Consider the following 20,326-nt stretch of genomic DNA (forward strand, 5'->3'; position numbering starts at 1 on the left):
AGAACCTTAAATAATCAGAAAACCTGTCTGAACAGAACCCTGAATAATCAGAAAACCTGTCTGAACAGAACCCTGAATAATCAGAAAACCAGTCTATCAGAAAACCTAAATCAGAATCCCTTTCGTAAAAGTTTTACAGTATAGGGTATGTAAGTCTTGTTCTAGTTTCATCTTCTTTACTGGAATTTACGATGTTGGAGATATTGAAAACCGAAGACCGATCTGCATCTTATTGTTTACTTCCGTGTACTCGAAATGCTGTAAAACAATGCAAAATCTTCTATTTTATGTTTTCTTAATTTTTTACACAAAAAGATGTTTTGCCCTCAACACTGAACTCAACGCTCTCTTAATGACAAGTCTTCATGCTTTTGAATGGTAGACTAGGACCCATTCTCGTGAAATCACGGGGTCACATGACGAGACTTACATAGCCTGTTAACAGCATGTGTACACTGAAAAACTGTCCTAACTAAACAAACTCTATAGTTAAAAGGGTGTTTGGTTAAGTATCTATCAATATAAAAAATAAAAACCATGGTTAGATAGATGCATATTTATGACTGCCATGAATTATTTCTTAATTGAAAACTTAATGTTTTCACCCCTTACAAACTTGTTAATGGAGAGAAAAGCTTAGAAATGATGACTACAATACTACCTCCTTTCTTATCCTACCTCAATTATGCTAATTCTATGACCAACAAAATTACAAAACTTCAACCATTGATTAATTACCCTTTTTATGAAGGATACAATAGCCAAACCGATGATCCCTAACATCTTAGAGATCTTTAAGGTCAACAAGTCTGTTGTTATTGGAGACAATAAAATATAAAGTATAGCAGTCTGGCATTTGCCATTTTTTACACCTATTTACATCCAGTAAACTAGGTCCACATTCAAAAAACACTTGAATGCTTTTACATATGATAAAGAATGTACTAATGATTTTTTTTTACATAATAAGCTGTTTCTTGGGTGTGGAAAGCATTTTCCAGCCAGAAATGTGACTGATATGTGGCCAAAAATTTCATTACTTATAGAATTTTGTTTTTTGGCAAAGTCAGACAACTTTTATTGTCATTTCTAAGCAAGAACTTTAAGAAATCCTTATGTAAGTTGTTATGGATTCACAATTAACACTTCCAACACTTGATGACAACTGGTAAATTTAACTTGTATTTCAGGCAAATATGAGCACTTAATGCCCCTTCTTCTTAGTTTGGGTTTACAACAAATTTATTTGTTAACTCTACAAAAGGGATAAGGACACAAGTTTTACCAACTTATGAAGTCTTCTCTCCTTAGCTTGGGTAATGTAGACTAAAAGCATTACATGTTTTTGTATTATCTGCACTTTGTAAAAATAAATCACCTCTATCATTTGCAGTGCCTGAATTTTCTATGGGTTGAAAGTAGACATAATTTCATAACCTGAGTAAATATTCAAACTACAGGTATAAAAGTGCCATAAAAAGAGAATTTCCTCAAGTCCTCTGCTTTCCTCAAATCTTCAATTTTAAGTGATCTAATTCACTGAATTTTGAGACAAGGAAGGATCTGAGGATAATCTCAGTTCCCCTCCAGATACTAAAATTAGATCTTAATTACCATTAAAAATGTAACTATAAAATAAATGAATAAACTGAAAAACTAAGGTTTAAATTATGTTAAAATATTGCAAAAGTTTACAAATTAAAAAAATAAATGATCTCCAAAATAAATTCTTATTCTTTCAAATATTTTTTTAAATTTTTCCTGAAATATCTATCATTTTTTTTTCAAAGTTACTGATACTAAATAAAATACTTTATGTTTAGTAAACTAAGGTAGTTAACTCCAGTTTATATTTTAATATCACACAGAGACTAGCCAACATTAATTTTTTTGGGGGAAAACAAAACTTCACAATCACCAGTTGTTTCATGTGTACATAGAAATTGTAGTTTTCCCATTTTAAAAGCATACCATATTTTGGTGTGTATAGTGCGCATTAATGTATTGTGCGAAGTGCAATTTTGAAGGTCTAAATGTGTGAAAACAAGACACACACAAAAACATGAAATTACCCAAATAAATGTACAACTAAGGCGCCACTAAAAACTGGGACCACAGACCAGGTGCACCGGTAGGGTAAGTGCCTCTACTTTTCTAGAAACACCCACCGAGTTGTTCATAAAAAGTCAAGTCATGAATAGATGGAAGAGGAAAGGAAAACTATGACACATTGAACAAACCAGTTTTCATGGTGTAGATGGATACACCATAACGATCCACGAGTTCATGATGATGACCATAAAACTTTTGTAGTGATTATTTCAATCTTGTAGCAACATAACCCTGCTCCAGAAGCCTATTTGTTAGAATTCTAGCGTGATACAAAAAGTCTGTGTAGTCTCAGCAACTATGATGCATTGAACATATCAGTTCTCATGGTGCAATTCAATGTAGTACAGTTTTATAGGACCCTTTCAACTTAGGTGAAGTTACAGATAGGAAATTACACCTGACATTGACCCAAGAATTAAGTTCTGTGAAAGTAATTTAATTCATGGATTTCAATTTTTGTGTATAAGGAAGAAAGACAAGTTTGTGGATTCTTGAATTTGTGGTTTTGAAACTCAGATAAATGCTTCATCCGTGGAAAGCTTATTCATTTCTGAGTCTAACTGCAAAGTTGTATAGAAATTTGTAGAAAAACAAATGATTTATGGCAAATTTTATATCAATGGTGTATGTCGCAACTTCAACTTTTTGCAGATTGGGTGAAGAAGTGTCCTCTAAATAACCTCAATTCAAATATTTGACAGATTTTCTCAATTTATTTCTTTATTTCCATTACTTAGATGTTTCTGAAGTAGAAAACACCAACTAGTCAGGTTTCCATCTGATTTAAGACAGAAATTTGAATTTTAATACATGACACTGCAGTATTTGAGCATTTTCACCTAGTGCAGGGGTACTTACAGGTATGTAAAAACTCATTTTTAGAAGCTAAAAAAGAATGAATCAACCCAAACTTACTTCCAAATTGCTATAGACACATTAAATGTACTTTAAAAACAACCAGAGGCAGTGCTTTACAGTAAACTATCAGATGAGGTAATTAAAATCAAGCCAAGACCAGGGTTGTAAAACTGCAAGTTTTGATAAATATTCCATTTACACTAAGATTTCACCACTACAGCCAAAAAAGAAGTGAAAAGATATCTTAAAATGCATGTTTTTAATGCTTATGTGGTACATATGAACTCAACTGGATGTTTCTTTTTCATATCAGGTCAAGTTTTTTTTCTGCTTTGAGGCTCTTTAGTGTATAACCAGCTCCAAAATAACTATTTTTCATCAACTCAGTATGGGTTTAAGTGGCACAGGAGTGAAGTGAACAGATACGGAGAGGGACTGGATTATTTGAGTTATCTCATACCTACAAACAAATTGGTAATTGGCAAAATCGGAAGTAAATATACAGTGAAAAAAGAATCATATCGATATCTATATTTGAAGTCAGAATTCCACTAAAATGCATGTCTGTATACTGTACAATCACCACATAATTAGGTATCCTGTACAATACAGAATAAGATTTCAAACAGAATATTTTACTTTCATTAAACTGCTTTTAAAATGATGAAAAGTTTTAATCAAAAATGAAATTGAACATAATAGAAGGTCAAAGTTTAACTGAGAGGGGGGAATTCCAAAATTTGATAATACTAACTTATCATTGTCTTTGAAATAATTATCTTATTCATAAAATTATTTTTCCTATTACATACATAAAGAAAATTCTCACATTAACTCCAGTCACCAATTCGTTACTTAAAGGCCTAATATTTCTAGAACATGAATTTGTAAAATTAAGAATTACACAAGTTACTTTAATGCTTACATGAGATTGATGTAAAATGCTGAATACAAACGTTCCAATGATTTGTAAGAGTTGTGTCCCTTACCCTAGGTCTACCTCCTTAAGAGGTTCCTTTCTGCATTTGATAGTGAGAGTTTCGAAGATTTCAATTCAATTCAACTTAAGTAGCAGTATTTGTATTTATCAAACAGGAAATTTACTTTTATTTTTAAATCAGAAACAGTTATAGAAAGCATAACCATTCTTAGTTTGTCATTCCAAGATAAAAATTATATAACGAAGTAGGATAGGCACTTTGCAAGACAGCCATCATCTTGATATGGTTGACTGAAGAGGAAGATGAATAAAGGGTTTTCTCTAAAGTACAGAAAGGACGTTTGTTACACACAAATATGGCAGTGTCTACATACTGTAAACTTATTAATTTTCGCGGATTATGTCAAGTGAACATATTCACTGGTATCAGTTTTAGTGGATTCTATCAAGTGAACATATTCGTGGGTATCAATTTTAGTGGATTCTGTCAAGTGAACATATTTTTTGTCATTTTCTGTCCACCGTGAAAATAGCAAAAATTAGTACATTTACAGTAAAGCATGGTTTGCTTGGTGAGATTATGGCATCAACCCAGTGGTCATAAAATACAAAAAACCCAAATTTGAATTTGGATTTTTTGTATTTTATGACCACTGGGTTGAGGTCATTGCTGGTTGACGTAAGGTCCCAGAGGATATTCACAAACCCAGTAGTCAGACTTTTCTTACCCTAATTAATACCATATTTATCAAAAATGTGCCACGTCACAAATTTCAAAATATATGTACATAAAAAACTGAAGCTTTATTCCTTGGAATGCACGTGGTATAACCTCTCAGAGATGGATTAGGCTTCCTATTTCGATAGTTTTGGTTTTGAGTACTTCTTGTATACAATGACTTTTTGGCATTAGAACTTCCTATTTTAAGGAGGTAGACCTAGGGTAAGGGACACAACTCTTAAAAATCACTGAACCTTTGTATTCAGCATTTTACATCAATGTCATGTAAGTATCAAAGTAACTTAGATTGATTTCATCCTGTGTCAAATGAAGCTTGATAGGCTTTGGTGAAATTGAATATGATACAAACATATCACTGACTTCATGTCCCTTACCCTAAGTCTACCTCCTTAATTGATTCTAATGCTGTTGAGAGGTTACTTTTTTAAACATGTGTACAGCATATCGAAATTTGCAATATAAATGACTGGCATTTTTTTTGTATTTTCAACTACTGGGTCGATGAAACTGCTGGTGGACCTGAGGTTCCCAAGGGTTTTCACCAATCCATAGACTTGTCTGACCCCAAATAATATCAGAATTTATTTCTCATACTTATCAAACTGCTTAGTACTACAAATTTCAAAATACATAAAACACTGAGGCTTCATTTCATGTACTGCATGGTGTTACCTCTCAATGACGGATTATTATTTTTTTTATTCATATCTTCCTATTTATTCGATTCTAATGTGACTGATGAGAGGTTACTTCTTGAAATACTTATACAGCATACCAAATTTTGTACAATGAACAATTGGATTTTCTTGATATCATTATATAAATTCCATCTACTGGAATAACAGTTCCATAAAAACGATCCCTATCATGTAAGGGATCAGGAAGCGGTTATTAGGTCATAAATGCATGTATGACCTACAAGTATATAATAAATGGATGAAACGAAAAACTATGGTTTAAATAATTTAAAACATTGCAAATGTTTACAAGATGAGACACAAATTATTTTCAAATTAAATTCTTCTTACATATTTTAATTTTATCTAAATTCTCCATTATTTGAAAAGTTTTTAATACTAAAGAATGATTCTTATCATTGAATACAGCTGTATAGCTTACGAAGGTAGATAACTCCAGTTTGCGATTAAATATAACTCTAAAAATCTGCAAGTATTTCCATTATAAGAGCAATGATTCAAGTACAGCATACATGAGCATATCTCTAAAACAGTGGCAGATCTTCTGGAGTCAAAACCCCCCTTCTGTTCGAAAATTTTGGTAATATCATGCAAAATTTTGACAAAATGAGCAAATCATAGCTTGGGACACTCCTTTTTTTCTGTAATTCTGCTGGACCTCCTCCTCCCCTTTTCAAAATTACAGAAACATGAACAGTTAAAAAATACTTATGACTTTTCTCAAACCACCATCAAAGTGTGAAGTATTGAATGATGCACAATTTATAATACTTCCAAAAGTTTGTTTGAAAATATACTGAATTCTATAGGCCATTATCAATTATATTGAATATGTCTTCTTTACTTTTGTTAGCAAACCAAGCTGGCTTTAAAATTGAAAAAAATAAGGAATTTACAATAAACATAATATGAATATAAATTAAGCTATGTTTAATTAGGTTCACAATAGTTCAAAGTTAAAGGTCAACTATATAAATAAATAAATACTTCTGAAAAATTTGTTCTTTTAGTCTAATGATTGATTAATTATGATTTAACATCCTTTGGCAGATATCTTATGAATTTCAAGTGAAAACATTTGAATAATCAAACAGACCCTGCTTTGTACCAGTCTGACAAACTGAACCCGATCTCCTAGAAGAAAAAGATGGTAGGTAAACATTATTCTGGTTCCCTCCCAACCAGTTGTCACTCTTTGACAGCCTAATGGTAACCCACATGCTTAATTTCAAAATCCTATTATAGAAGACTAATATTTTTTTTTTGCACATATGTTTAACCATTAATTGAAAATTACCTGCTTTTGGTTCATTCCTTAATGAGGTAGACCTACAGTAAGGGACATAACTTTTGAATTTAAAATATCCAATGGCATAATTTGAATATATAAAGTTACCTTTCTTCTAAAATAATTATTTTCTTTGTAAAATTATTTTGTTTTCCTAATACATACATTTCCAGTCAATAATTTGTATGACAATCCTTGGTATTAAATGCAAATTTAATTACTAAGGTAGATAACTCCAATCTGCAATTAGTATTTTAAGGCCTTAATCAATTATGAAGTTTTAATATAATTTCAATAAAAGATCAGATTACAGTATTTATCTCAAATTAATTCATTACCTGATAATCTCCAGAAATAACTTTCAAAGTGTTTGTAAAATTAGCCTTTTTAAGAAATTGATAGATCAAATTTAGTTGAAGAGCACTATGGAAAAATGGCAGGAAAATTTTCCTGCTCTCCCTCCTTATATAAGCAGTCAAAAAATATATACATCAAAGATGCTTCAGGATAAACTTAAATAGATTTTTGTTTGTTTTCTAGATGCACTGAATATATTTTAGGCAAAAATGACTAAATTGGGGAAAATGATGTGCCACCCATCACCTGCTTCTTACACAGAAAGGTACTTAAGACATGTTTTACTGTCTAACTAATTCTTCCCAATTGTTTTTGAACTTCAAAATGTTCAACCTAACATTCACCATTCCAGCAAGACTCATAAGAATTGGCCAGAAGTTTAAAAAAAGAATCATTACCATAGTAATGAACATGTGGTATAAATCACCTAAGTAACCAACCAGTGGTATACATCACCTTAGTAACCAACCTGTGGTATAAAACACCTAAGTAACCAACCTAAGGTATAAATCACTTTAGTAACCAACCTGTGGTAAATGTCACCTTAGTAACCAACCTGTGGTATGAATCACTTTAGTAACCAACCAGTGGTATAAATCACCTAAGTAACCAACCTGTGGTATGAATCACTTTAGTAACCAACCAGTGATATAAACCATCTAAGTAACCAACCTGTGGTATAAATCACCTTATCAACCACCCAGTGGTATAAATCACTTTAGTAACCAACCAGTGGTATAAATCACCTAAGTAACCAACCTGAGGTATGAATCACTTTAGTAACCAACCAGTGATATAAATCACCTAAGTAACCAACCTAAGGTATGAATCACTTTAGTAACCAACCAGTGGTATAAATCACCTAAGTAACCAACCTGAGGTATAAATCACCTTATTAACCAACCAGTGGTATAAATCACCTTAGTAACCAACCTTTGGTATAAAACACCTTAGTAACCGACCAGTGGTATAAATCACCTAAGTAACCAACCTGAGGTATGAATCACTTTAGTAACCAACCAGTGGTATAAATCACCTAAGTAACCAACCTGAGGTATGAATCACTTTAGTAACCAACCTGTGGTATAAAGCACCTAAGTAACCAACCTAACGTATGAATCACTTTAGTAATCAAGCTGCGGTATAAACCACCTAAGTAACCAACCTGTGGTATAAATCACCTTATCAACCACCCAGTGGTATAAATCACTTTAGTAACCAACCTGTGGTATGAATCACCTAAGTAACCAACCTGAGGTATAAATCACCTAATTAACCAACCAGTGGTATAAATCACCTTAGTAACCAACCTTTGGTATAAAACACCTTAGTAACCAACCTGTGGTATAAAGCACCTAAGTAACCAACCTGTGGTATAAATCACCTAATTAACCAACCAGTGGTATAAATCACCTTAGTAACCAACCTTTGGTATAAATCACCTTAGTAACCAACCTTTGGTATAAAACACCTTAGTAACCAACCTAAGGTATGAATCACTTTAGTAACCAACCTGTGGTATAAAGCACCTAAGTAACCAACCTAAGGTATGAATCACTTTAGTAACCAACCTGTGGTATAAACCACCGAAATAACCAACCAGAGGTATAAATCACTTCAGTAACCAACCTGTGCTATATAAATTACCAACCTGAGGTATAAATCACTTAAGTAACCAACCTGTGGTATATAAATTACCTCAGTAACCAACCTGTGGTATAAACCAACTAAGTAACCAACCTGAGGTATAAATCACTTTAGTAACCAACCTGTGGTATAAATCACCTCAGTAACCAACCTGTGGTATAAATCACCTCAGTAACCAACCTGTGGTATAAATCACCTTGGTAACAAACCTGTGGTATACATCGCCTTAGTTACCAACCTGTGGTATAAATCACCTTATTAACCAACCTGTAGTATAAATCACCTCAGTAACCAACCTGTGGTATAAATCACCTTGGTAACAAACCTGTGGTATACATTGCCTTAGTTACCAACCTGTGGTATAAATCGCCTTAGTAACCAACCAGTGGTATAGATTTGTATCACAACTTAAAGCACATCTTATCATAACAAACAATTTTTCTTAGGGGGAAGGGGTCATCATATCAACTTTCTAGGAGAAATTTTGTTACATTTCTTAAAAAATGAACCTAAGAATCTGAGGATTTTCTTTTTCATAAGGGTATGAGTTATGCACACATCATTCATCCCTAACCCTTCACACAATGCAGCTGTAGGTATTTCTTAAATTGTGTGGTAAGAAAAACTCCACTTACCATAAAAGTAATGATGTCATAAATTAGATATCTTGGAACTGTTTTACCATCAACTTTATCTAATATCATCTCCTGAAAATAATCAAAAATGTTTACTATGCTTCAGTGTACATGTACATTTTCAATAATAAATCAAGTGTCACATTTTAAGTGTCAGTCCATATAAAATTCAGACAATGCCAAAATCAGTGATTCATGGCAAAGTAGAAACCCACCAAACAAATGATGCTTTTTCAGTCTACATATGCTATATTTTTACATAACAATTGTCCTTTACATATTCAGATCCGTACTTTTGAGAAAATCGTACATTTATCTCCCACCAAAACCAAACAAATCAAACAAAATCAAGAAAGATAACTCCTGCAAAGTGCAAACTTCATGTACAATCTATATAATTTTTATCTCAAAATGAAAAACTAAGACTGGTTACATGATCAATAACTGTTTCTGAACAAGAAATAAAACTGATTTCAGTGGGTTTTTGAAATGCATGTATCACCTCCTGTCTGATTTTTATAAAGACTGATACTTAACTAGTTACTTCAAAAGGCCTTTTTTGTTCTGTTAACCCGGTCAACAGTATTTTGCTACTGACCAAGGTAATACAGCCATACTCATATTTCATGTATTTTTTCCTCTGATTTTGATTCTGGATTATGAAAATATTCATGATGATTCAGTATAAGAAAACATTAGTTGACTTTTCATTCAGGGAAGTAAGCATCGAAAAGGTGAAGACACATTGTTTTCTTTGTGACATCTTCTTGGCTAATGGTCACAACTTACCCCATCCACAAGAGTGTCCCTTAGAGTTCTACTAAGATCTTTCCTGTGAGGGAAATGTAAATTAGGAACGTGAAAAACAGCATTGTCTCTGTCAACCATGTAAACTTCATCAGCGCCATCTATTAGCATCATATATCTGAAAAACAAAAACAAATGCTAATGATTACCATGTTAACTTCATCAGCACCACCTACACAGGCAAAATTATTTCACATGATTTTCACATGATTTTCACCTGAACTGAGCAAACAAACTTTGTGATAAAGTTCAAATGAAATTCAGGTGAATCAAGTCTTCACATGAAAATCACATGTATTATTCACATGAAAGTCGTGTTAAGTGAATTTCACGTAAAAATCATGTTAATTTCATGTGAAGCTCGATTAACATGTACTTCACATGAAAAATATTGCTTGTGTACCCACATCACATATCTGAAAAAAATGATACCCCAACCCCCCTCCCCTCCCAGAAAACAAATAGGAGACCCAAAAATTCATACTGATTAAAAACAAATTAGGTGAACAATAGCATCATGTGATAAACAGTTTATGGAAATTTCATTATGGAAATTTCATCAAATTCAATCTAGCTGTTTGAGATGAGTTGTGGATTAGAACAGGGACATTCCAACAAATCAATAGACAGGTTTTACATGCAATGACTGAATGGAACAATTAGCAGTGATTGAAATAAGAGATTGCCATGTGCCATTCCTTCCAAAATGTTCCTTTTAAGGAGGCAGACCTAGGGTAAGGGACATAACTCTATAAATAAGTGATATATCAAGCCTTCAATTGAAACAGAATGTAATCAATTCAACTTACTTTGATGCTTACATGGGATTGAAGTAAAATGCAGAATACAAACGTTCCAATGATTTGCAAGAGTTATGTCCCTTACCCTAGGTATACCTCCTTAAATCAGATTTTTTCACAAAGGATGTTTATAAATGGCCCATTGAAATTCTTTATATCATTAAAATGGCCAATTCTCAAAATTTTAAACCTAATCACTGACAAATTTAATTAAATTGGGGTTTAGAGCTCTATGTAGAACTAACCTTGTACCATCAGCTTTCCAACTGACTTTGTATTCCTTCTTTCTTATAAAATCTATATTGTTTATATCCATGGAAACAGGTTGTGACCCTGGGAAACCAGAACTGAAATGGAAGAATACATGTACATTTACGTCAAAATTTTCAATCAGGTTGTTTTACTTACATTGAAATGAAAAGAAGAACACAAAGAATAAGAAACCTGTGAGCCAATGCTCACTAGTGACACCTCTGATTTCAATCACAATATATGGAAAATAAACAAAGTCCTCTATAAACACGGAAGTTTTTGTCGAATTTTTCGGAAAATTAATCCCACCGTATGGCACACCCAAAAGAAGAATGTGTTAAAATTTCATGGCACTATGATGAGTAGTTGCTGAGAAAACTCTGATGGAAAAACTTGTTACTGACAGACACATGGACAAGGGTAAAAGAGTATACCCCTTCTCTTTTGGAGCAGGGGTATAACAAACAACAGTTCTAAAACATGATTTGATCTTGCCTCCCTTTTTTCTTGTTTTACATTCCATATCCCTTGATAAAGTATTGGAAAACAATGAAAAAAATCTGAAGTTGCATGCATGGTTGGCTTTGGGGTTGTGTTAGTTGTGAAGTTGATATCAGACAGTAACCAAAATGTTTACAATGTATGCCCCATCTAAATAAAGCCACATGCCAATTTTGGAAATCAATCCATCCAAGATAACTGCAAACAAATGTTGATAGACAGATTCCAATATACCACCCACTTGTTGAGTAGGGATATATACTGAATATTACGTGTAAAAATCTGTATCACACGTTGTAACAACCCAAGACTCCTATATAACACCAAGGGCCACACGTCATGTTCATTATATCATATATGTATGTCCTGTGAGGGGTGCAATATAGGGTATGCGATATAAGTCTAGGGGTGTGATATAAGGTATGCGATTTAGGGTAGACAATAGAGAGTTGAAACAAACACTTGTAATGCATATACAAAAAAGTTGTATTTTAACCTAAATATATGATGCAATGAAAGAGAGCTTTCTTCATTACAGACAAAACTTCTACTGTCAAAGGCACCATTTCACAAAGCTTAAGGAATACTTATTTGCATGTAAGGCCCAGTACTGTTGGTTAGTTAAGGATTTATGTGTACGTAAGCCTTACAAGTGCTTTGTGAAATGATGTCCAGGCCTATCTGATTAGATATTTCCTGTCATTATATACCTATTCCAGCCACATAGTTGCTGGACTTTTCTTTGAACTTCGGCCAGCCTGGGTTGTATTCTGAGCTGACTGACACCATGAACTCCATCCATAAACTTTGCATCCTAAATACAGAGATAGTACAATTGTAAGTAAAACACATTATGAATTATATATATACAAACCAGGGGACATAACCCTTGAAATCAGTAATATGTTTGTATCATATTCATTTTCATCAATGCCCATCAAACATTCATTCATTGTAAATGTATGTATTTTCGCTATTTTTGCAGTGGACAGAAAGCCATGAAAAATAGTACACGCAAAATTGATTTTTAACACTATACAATGCTAATCATTTTTTTGAAACCACGAAAATTGACACCAGCGAATATGTTCACTTGACAGAATCCGTGAAAATTAATACTTTTACAGTTAAATAGATGCTTACATTACAAAAACATACGACAGATTTCTAAGAGTTACACCCCTTAACCTACATTTGTAGCACTACCTCTTTAAATGGGTTCTGGAGAAAAAAAATTAGAACAAATTTTCATCAGACATTCTGATGATCACAGCAGGCAGTAAAGGACAGAAATTTACGCATCTTTTAACCTTGGAGAATGGGTACTGTGACAGTTTTTAAATTCATGAATACCAATTCTGGTGGATTAGAGAAGAAACAGAAGTTTGTGGATTCTTGAATTTGTGGTTTTGAGGTAACAGATATACACATTAATAAAAATATTCTATTTGCTGGGAACCAAATTTCGTGGTTTGGCTTACCTACCAAAACCACGAAAATTGGTACCCTACGAACAATAGTACTTTCACAGTATGTGAAATATCTCCCACATTTAAACTATTTTATGTGGGGGATTCAGCCTGAATTTTTGTGCTAAAACCATTAGATAGTTAAATAAAAATTTAACAAAGAAACTGTAACAATAATTTTATTCAAAGGTTATTTCATAAAAGGATGCACATTTTAGGAAATATATGTATGTGCATTCGTTCAATTATCTTCAAATGGTTTTTTGGTGGGAGATTTTCAATTGTAGCTAGATACATGTATTGCTTGAAAATTCTTTTCAAGTGGAAATTTTTAGCCTCCAATGCAGCAGACACACTCCTTGTGGGATAAAGAGCTTAAATGTTGGAGTCTCCCTCAATATCTGAGGGAGGAGGGGGTTACCAGGTATAAATTTACCTTTTTAACAAACTCCCGTTTGTGCCTCTGTCCACTTGAATGGCCACCACCACTATTACTGGAGTTGGTAGAATTAATTTCTAAACCATCGTCGTCAACATTTTGAGATTCTGATTCTAGAAAAAAAAATTTTATGGATAGTTGTGACATCACAAGACTATTTTCTAATGTGATATTACAAGTAATAATTGTTTTTACTCTTACGAGTTTTTTGTAAAATCAACACAAGTTGTAACTTTCACAAAATGTTATAAGTGTAAAAATATTTATAAGTTATGACGTCACTGCTGCTGCATGAAACATTTTTGTACATCTAGGCTACAAAATATCCTAAGTGCCTCTATTCCTTTATCAATGACAACCCTATAAATCTCACTAACCATCACACCACTCTGGAAGAGGTGGGGCTTGGGGGGTGTCCTCCACGTCCCCATACCGAGAAAATAGTTCCTGTAAGTAGTCCTGTTTATAAATACCAGGAGGTCTAGAATTGGTATACTGTCTAACTGCAGCATCTATACTAAAATAAAAAAAACAAACAATGAGAATAAACAATAAAGAGGTTCTTCATATACTAAACCTCATGGTATGCATTTAATGAAAAGAAAAAAATGCCCAGATTTGTTCTGTTCATTCTTGATATTTTTAGCATCATTCTGTTACTTAGACCAAGTTTGGGTTTTTACAGCCAGAAAACTGCTATGGACTATAACCATTTAAGTTAAAAAAAAAAAAGAATACTATCTCAATGTGCTCAATTTATTCTATAATCGTAGAAATACATTTGAATGTAAAAAAAAGTTTTCTCATTTATTTTTTTAATTAAATGTTAAGTATTTTAATAAGGTTTGGAGGAACCCACCACAATAAAAAAAGGGGCTTACAAACTTTTATAGTGCATGCACACATGTATGTTGTTCAACTGAAAAAAAGACGCTATAATGCTACAGTGGTTGTCTCATTCATACTTTACTACAGTAAAACCCATGCAGTTTACAAAATATGTCCCGAAAATGTCAATTCTTTAGCAAAAAATGCTTGTAAAATGTAAATAAAAAATTAAAAATTAAAATGTGAAAATTAAAAGTATATAGTAATCAATTAAACTTTGAAATGCAATGAAACCTGTCTAAACCAAACCCTGAAGAAAATGGAAACCTGCCATAATCACACTTTTTAAATCTATTCATATCAGTTAAGAGCAGAGTTCACCCCATAATTAAGAAAAAGCATGATGATTACTTGCATAGCACAGCTGTTCAGGCTTTTCTCCAAAATTAAAATAAGGTGCTCATAATACATTCTTACTAAAATTAATTTCAGATACCACAGCGCTATATTAACATATGGTGGGTTATTTTGGCGAATGTAAAATTTGTCAATTTTAAGACAAAAGATGTACGTAAAATTTTGGCAGATGTTTAGTGGTGCATGAAGTACTAAAACCCAAAATAAATATTTCACAAAATTTATTTTGGCATTTTTAGAATTACCTACTATACAGAAGCATGATGGGAACACTGTTTAAATGTGTTTTGAACCTGAGTTAACCAAACAACTGCCTAAACTAAACAAATTCTAGTTGAAAAGTGTTCCTTTAAGGAGGTAGACCTAGGGTAAGGGACACAACTCTTACAAATTACTGGAATGTTTGTATTCAGCACTTTACATCAATCTCATTTAAGCATCAAAGTAACTTGGATTTCAATCAGTTTCAAATGAAAGCTTGATAGGTTTTGGTGAAACTGATATTGATACAAACATATCACTGATTTCAAGTGTTATTTCCCTTACCCTAGGTGTACCTCCTTAAGATAGGTATCACAGTTCTTTGAAATATTAGCACATATACCTCCAGTCATTTTTTTCTACAAGATATGAACAAATCATGAAGCCAGTCCTGTTGAACCCGTGTGTACAATGTACACCAATGATTTCTAATGGTTTTTGAGATATGAATCGATGGCAGATGTCCATAAAAGCCTTTGTTTGATCTGCATCTGGAGTTTCTCCATGTCTGAAAAAAAATTATACAAAAAATAATATACAAAGATCATTTGGTGAGCAAAGATACCCTTGTATTTCAAAGAATAATCAAGGGAACCAAGATTATAGCAGTAATCAAAAGAATGTAATCCAGGGACAAAGACCAGACATGGAAAACAGAAGTAACTAAAATCATACATACAAAGTAACAAAAGCAAATGAGCAAATTGGACTCCACTAAAAACTGGAAGCATGGACCAGGTGCACCGATAGAGTAAGCGTCCTCTGTTTTTCTAGAAACACAAAATTATGAAATAAATGAGTGACATAACTTCTGTACAGTTTACTTTACTAAATGGAAAATCCTGCACTTTTCCAAGTTTCAAATCAATGGTCCCCTAGAGGAAAATAAAGTTTGAAATTTCAAAGTTTTTGAGTTCTGCCATTGCCTGTTTCTTAATTCTTAATACATGTATTGTATTAAGTTCCTGTTAAGAGAACAAAATCTGAAAATTCTGATTAAAAAAGAACTTTTGCCATGTAAGCATTTTGAAGAGTGTTGCACATGCACTTACCGTGTAATGTGAAATAGGTTTGATATAATATCAAACATGACAGAGCCGGATCCAGGAATTTCTAAAAGAGGAGAGGGGGATTCCAGGCTATTATTTGCATACTTTTTACAACATTTCGAACAAAATTAACAAAATTTTCCAACAAAACGGGGAAGGGTGCAACCTACAGAACCCTCTAGATCGGCCACTACTCAATTCCAATTAATTGCCAATAGTTTTGATGAACAGAAGTTCAAATGGGTTTGCCAGAAGAGAGTTTAATCCTACTTAAAGTAGTACAGCAAAACTTGTCTCAACCGAAACCTGAATAATCAGAAAACCTGTCTGAACCAAACATTTTAAAAGCCCCTTTATATCAATTTAAATGTATTTTGAATAGCGGTAAACCAAACACCTGTCAAAACCAATGACTTGTCTAAACCAAACACTTGTTGGTAAACCAAACACCTGTCGGTAAACTGAACACCTGTCTAAACCTAAGAAATTCTAAAGGGGTTTGGTTTAGACAGGTTTGACTGTTTTGTTCACCTACCCTCTGCACTGCAGTTTGACATATTTGCAGTCAAATTTCTTCTCTACTTCATCTTTATTATAGAATCTGTTAGTATTAGTTAAATCAATTAACAGACCCATCTTTAACTGGAAAAAAAAGAAAAACATGATTGCAACATTTTAGTAAAACAAGTAGATAGTATTTATACATGAGTTATCTCTCCTTAGAAAATTTTATACAGGTAAATGTTTGTGACAGATAATGCTTGTTTTCTTCCACAAAATATCATTACAATTTCAAATATTTTTGTTTTTAAAAGCTTTTCTTATCCTACATTGATTGACTGATTATGTTTTAACATCCAATGGCAGATATTACATGTATTTCAGAACAAAAAAGATTGACCAAATCAAAATTCTGTGTAAGTACTATTGTTCATGGGGTACCAATTTTTATGGTTTTCACAGGTAGGTCAAACCATGAAATCTGGTTCCAAACGAATCATCAATTCCCAATGATGTGTATACTGAAAACTTAAAAACCATGAATTTGTGTTTCACTGATCCACGAAAATTGGTATCCACAAATTAAATTACTTTCATAGTAGACCCTGCTTTTTACTAATCCAATATGCCAAATATTTATTGTGCTGGTACAAAGAAGCAACAGCCCGCAGGTAGGCATGTCATCCCATCTGGTCACATTATTTTGACTCCAAGCCAACCAATCACCACTCTACCCCCTTTAATACTGTGTGATTGTCAGAGAAGCAATGACTACCAATTTTAAAGCCTTATATCTGATACAGCCAAGGTAAGAACCCATGACCTCTTGCAGTGGAGGTGAGCATGCTACCCTGAGACCACTGAGGCTATTTGATGTATCAAGACATTTTTCATTATAACTCTCTGTACACCACAGTCAGGTGGTGATGTAAGTGAATTCTGACTACCAAAACACTTTACTTTAAAATCACAACTGCTCCATCTGGGCCAAAATTTAAAATCATAGCTACTTTTAATGTAAACAGTGAATTTTTCACAGCAGTTTAATTTCCGATATTTTAGTGATAAGACCTGTAACACGATAATAAATTAGTTGTAAATATTTTCTTAGTACCATAAATCAATATAACTCAATCTGAGAAATGATTGCGATACCAAACTGGAGGTAAGTAGATTGATTGTCGAAATCACGATAAAAAAAGAGCATATTTTTTCCCCCTGGTTTACAGTATCTTGTAACTCTAACCTTCATTGATTTAAGCGTGCTGAACAAGAGATCCAAGTTAAATATACTGTATTCTGGTATCTGATCATTATATCTTTGATCGAGTGGGGTCTTAAATGGCAGGAACTTCTTATCTGAAAAAATAAGATATTGCATGCAATGTCATGCTAAGAATACCCCCCAGTCAATCATTTCTGTCAAAGCTGGTAAGGGGAGACAAGGTGTAAGTAGTATACCCAGTATTTAAGTAATACTCCGGCTAAGAATCATGCAAAATGTGATTCATGGGTAAAAAGCCTACATGTTTTCATTTATGATATTTTGTTTGAATAACCAGTAAACAGAAATTACCATTCAGTTTTTCATATAACCCGTGTTCTTAGGAGAAAAAAAATTATATAGAATGCACTGTTGATTTCAAAATTAAGGGAGATTACTCTGTAAATGCCACTCAAATAAAATAGAATCTATTGGATTTTCAATGTTGATTATCTCCTAAGAGCAGGCAGATTTGAATGAATAATTACGCATTTCATAGTATAGACCCATAAAACAACTTAATTACAAAAATAAAAATATGTAGTTTTTTTGGGGGGTACATCACATTTTTCAGATTTTCATGATTCTTTCAAAGACAGCTACATAAGCATTCCCTCCGATAGAAACTGAGAAACTTGTTATGAAATTTGAACACATACCATAGAAATCTCTAGTACAGATCAAAATGCAAAGTTAAGAGGAGGTAGCATTTAGACAACTGATGATGAAAGAGGTCAAAATTCATTTCAACAGGTTTGAGGATTAGTCTCCGAAACAGGTTTTGATGCCTTAGAAAATCTTCCATGGTTTGCTTTTTAAACTTAGATGCATAATTTCGTTGGCAAAACTTCAGGTAGTCCAAAGGACCATTTCTTGCAAATTAAGGTAGTCCTTCTTATAATCTAGTGAACACTGGACTATCAGACTACTGCTAGTGTCCAACCTTGTTGGCTTCATAATAACTAGGAATATTTACTTTTATAAAATTAAGTACATGTACCTATAAGTTGTCCCTTTCTGGGACAGTTGATCCAACGAGGCGGTGGACCAAGTTTCTTTTTATGACTCATGTTTTCGTCTGTTTACAATCCATGTTAATTATACTGAAAGTAGAAAGACAAATATAATAATAATCTGTGTGTGTGATGGTGGTATTGGTGATGAAGGTATTGGTGATGGTGGTATAGGTGATGGTGGTATTGGTGATGGTGGTACAGGTGATGGTGGTATTGGTGATGGTGGTAAAGGAGATGGAGGTATTGGGGTGGAGGTATTGGTGATTGTTGTATAGGTGATGGTGGTATTGGTGATAGAGGTAATGGTGATGGTGGTATAGGTGATGGAAGTATTGGTGATGGAGGTATTGGTGTTGATAGTATTGGAGAAGGTGGTATTGGTGTTGATAGTATTGGCGATGGAGGTATTGGTGATGGTGGTATTGGTGATGGAAATATTGGTGATGGTGGTATAGGTGATGGAAAAATTGGTGATGGTGGTATTGGTGATGGTGGTTTTGGAGATGGTGGTATTGGAGATGGTAGTATTGGTAATGGTGGTATTTAAGACAGTGGTATTGGTGATGAATATCATCAACTTCTCACATGTAAATAGTTTACAATTAAAAGAAAGAAATGCATTAAGAAGAAATTTAGAAATTAGTGAAAAAAATCTAAATGAGATAACTTACGATATAATATATAATTATACCAGAAACAGATTTGTTTGTATGACCTACACTTGTTTAGTCCAATACATTCATCTTACACCCATTAATTCATCAAATAAGTGTATGTTTTTGTATCAATTCATATTTTGCTTCTGAATCGACAGTCAAGCAAATAGTTTTCTTACTCAGATACCCCGCCGCGAAGTCCTGTTATTATTATTTTCAGCAAAAACAAAAAACAAAAAACAACTTGAGAAAATATTGACAAAAAAATTTTAAAGCTTCAGCAGTTGGACGATTCAAATACATCAAAATTCCAAAACATGGCCTAAATGTGAACATATGAAACAGAGACGATCTATATACACAATGTAGAGGACCAAATAAAATAGATCAAACATAAAAACTGAAGATAAGATCAAAAAGACATCACACCAAAAATTAAGGACTAATAAAAACAAGGAATGACATCAGGTGCTCCGGAAAGGTAAGAGATGGTGGTATTCAGAAATATTTGTAAGATAAGTGTAAATAAATTGCTTGCCAAATTAAGTTGATTTTAAGAATGATGGTGAATGATATCTGTCAACTCAATGACATATGATAATTCAAATATAGTTTGAGTTTTTTCCTAATATTTTTTGGGTACAAAATACATTGTGTAGGTCTTCATAGTTTTCAGATTTTTCTTATAGCTACAGGATTTTTAGACACCAAAAAAATATACATTTTTGTATTAGCGTAAATATACATGAATGTGCTTTATCACAGCTGTTTGTTTATACAAAGGAAAAT

At 33.0% G+C, this 20,326-nt stretch overlaps 1 protein-coding gene across 3 annotated transcripts in view; it reads right to left on the minus strand.

Annotated features, from left to right (window-relative positions):
- Window positions 1-20,326, minus strand: part of LOC148597997 (mRNA-capping enzyme-like) — a 38,197-nt gene that overhangs the window by 8,777 nt on the left and 9,094 nt on the right. For all 3 annotated transcript variants that reach the window (XM_088559881.1, XM_088559882.1, XM_088559883.1), the window contains exons 2-11: window positions 18,866-18,968; window positions 17,848-17,960; window positions 16,636-16,742; window positions 15,395-15,559; window positions 13,923-14,062; window positions 13,543-13,658; window positions 12,348-12,451; window positions 11,130-11,231; window positions 10,067-10,202; window positions 9,278-9,349 (exon numbers count right to left, since the gene is read on the minus strand). In XM_088559881.1, coding sequence (XP_088416007.1) covers window positions 9,278-9,349; window positions 10,067-10,202; window positions 11,130-11,231; window positions 12,348-12,451; window positions 13,543-13,658; window positions 13,923-14,062; window positions 15,395-15,559; window positions 16,636-16,742; window positions 17,848-17,960; window positions 18,866-18,935 — 1,125 coding nt within the window. In that variant the 5' untranslated portion in view covers window positions 18,936-18,968. The remainder of the gene's footprint in view (window positions 1-9,277; window positions 9,350-10,066; window positions 10,203-11,129; window positions 11,232-12,347; window positions 12,452-13,542; window positions 13,659-13,922; window positions 14,063-15,394; window positions 15,560-16,635; window positions 16,743-17,847; window positions 17,961-18,865; window positions 18,969-20,326) is intronic.

Source organism: Perna viridis, chromosome 14 (assembly GCF_037379345.1).
Source record: "Perna viridis isolate PV_CMFRI_1.1 ecotype Kerala chromosome 14, ASM3737934v1, whole genome shotgun sequence".
Taxonomy (NCBI): Eukaryota; Metazoa; Mollusca; class Bivalvia; order Mytilida; family Mytilidae; genus Perna; species Perna viridis.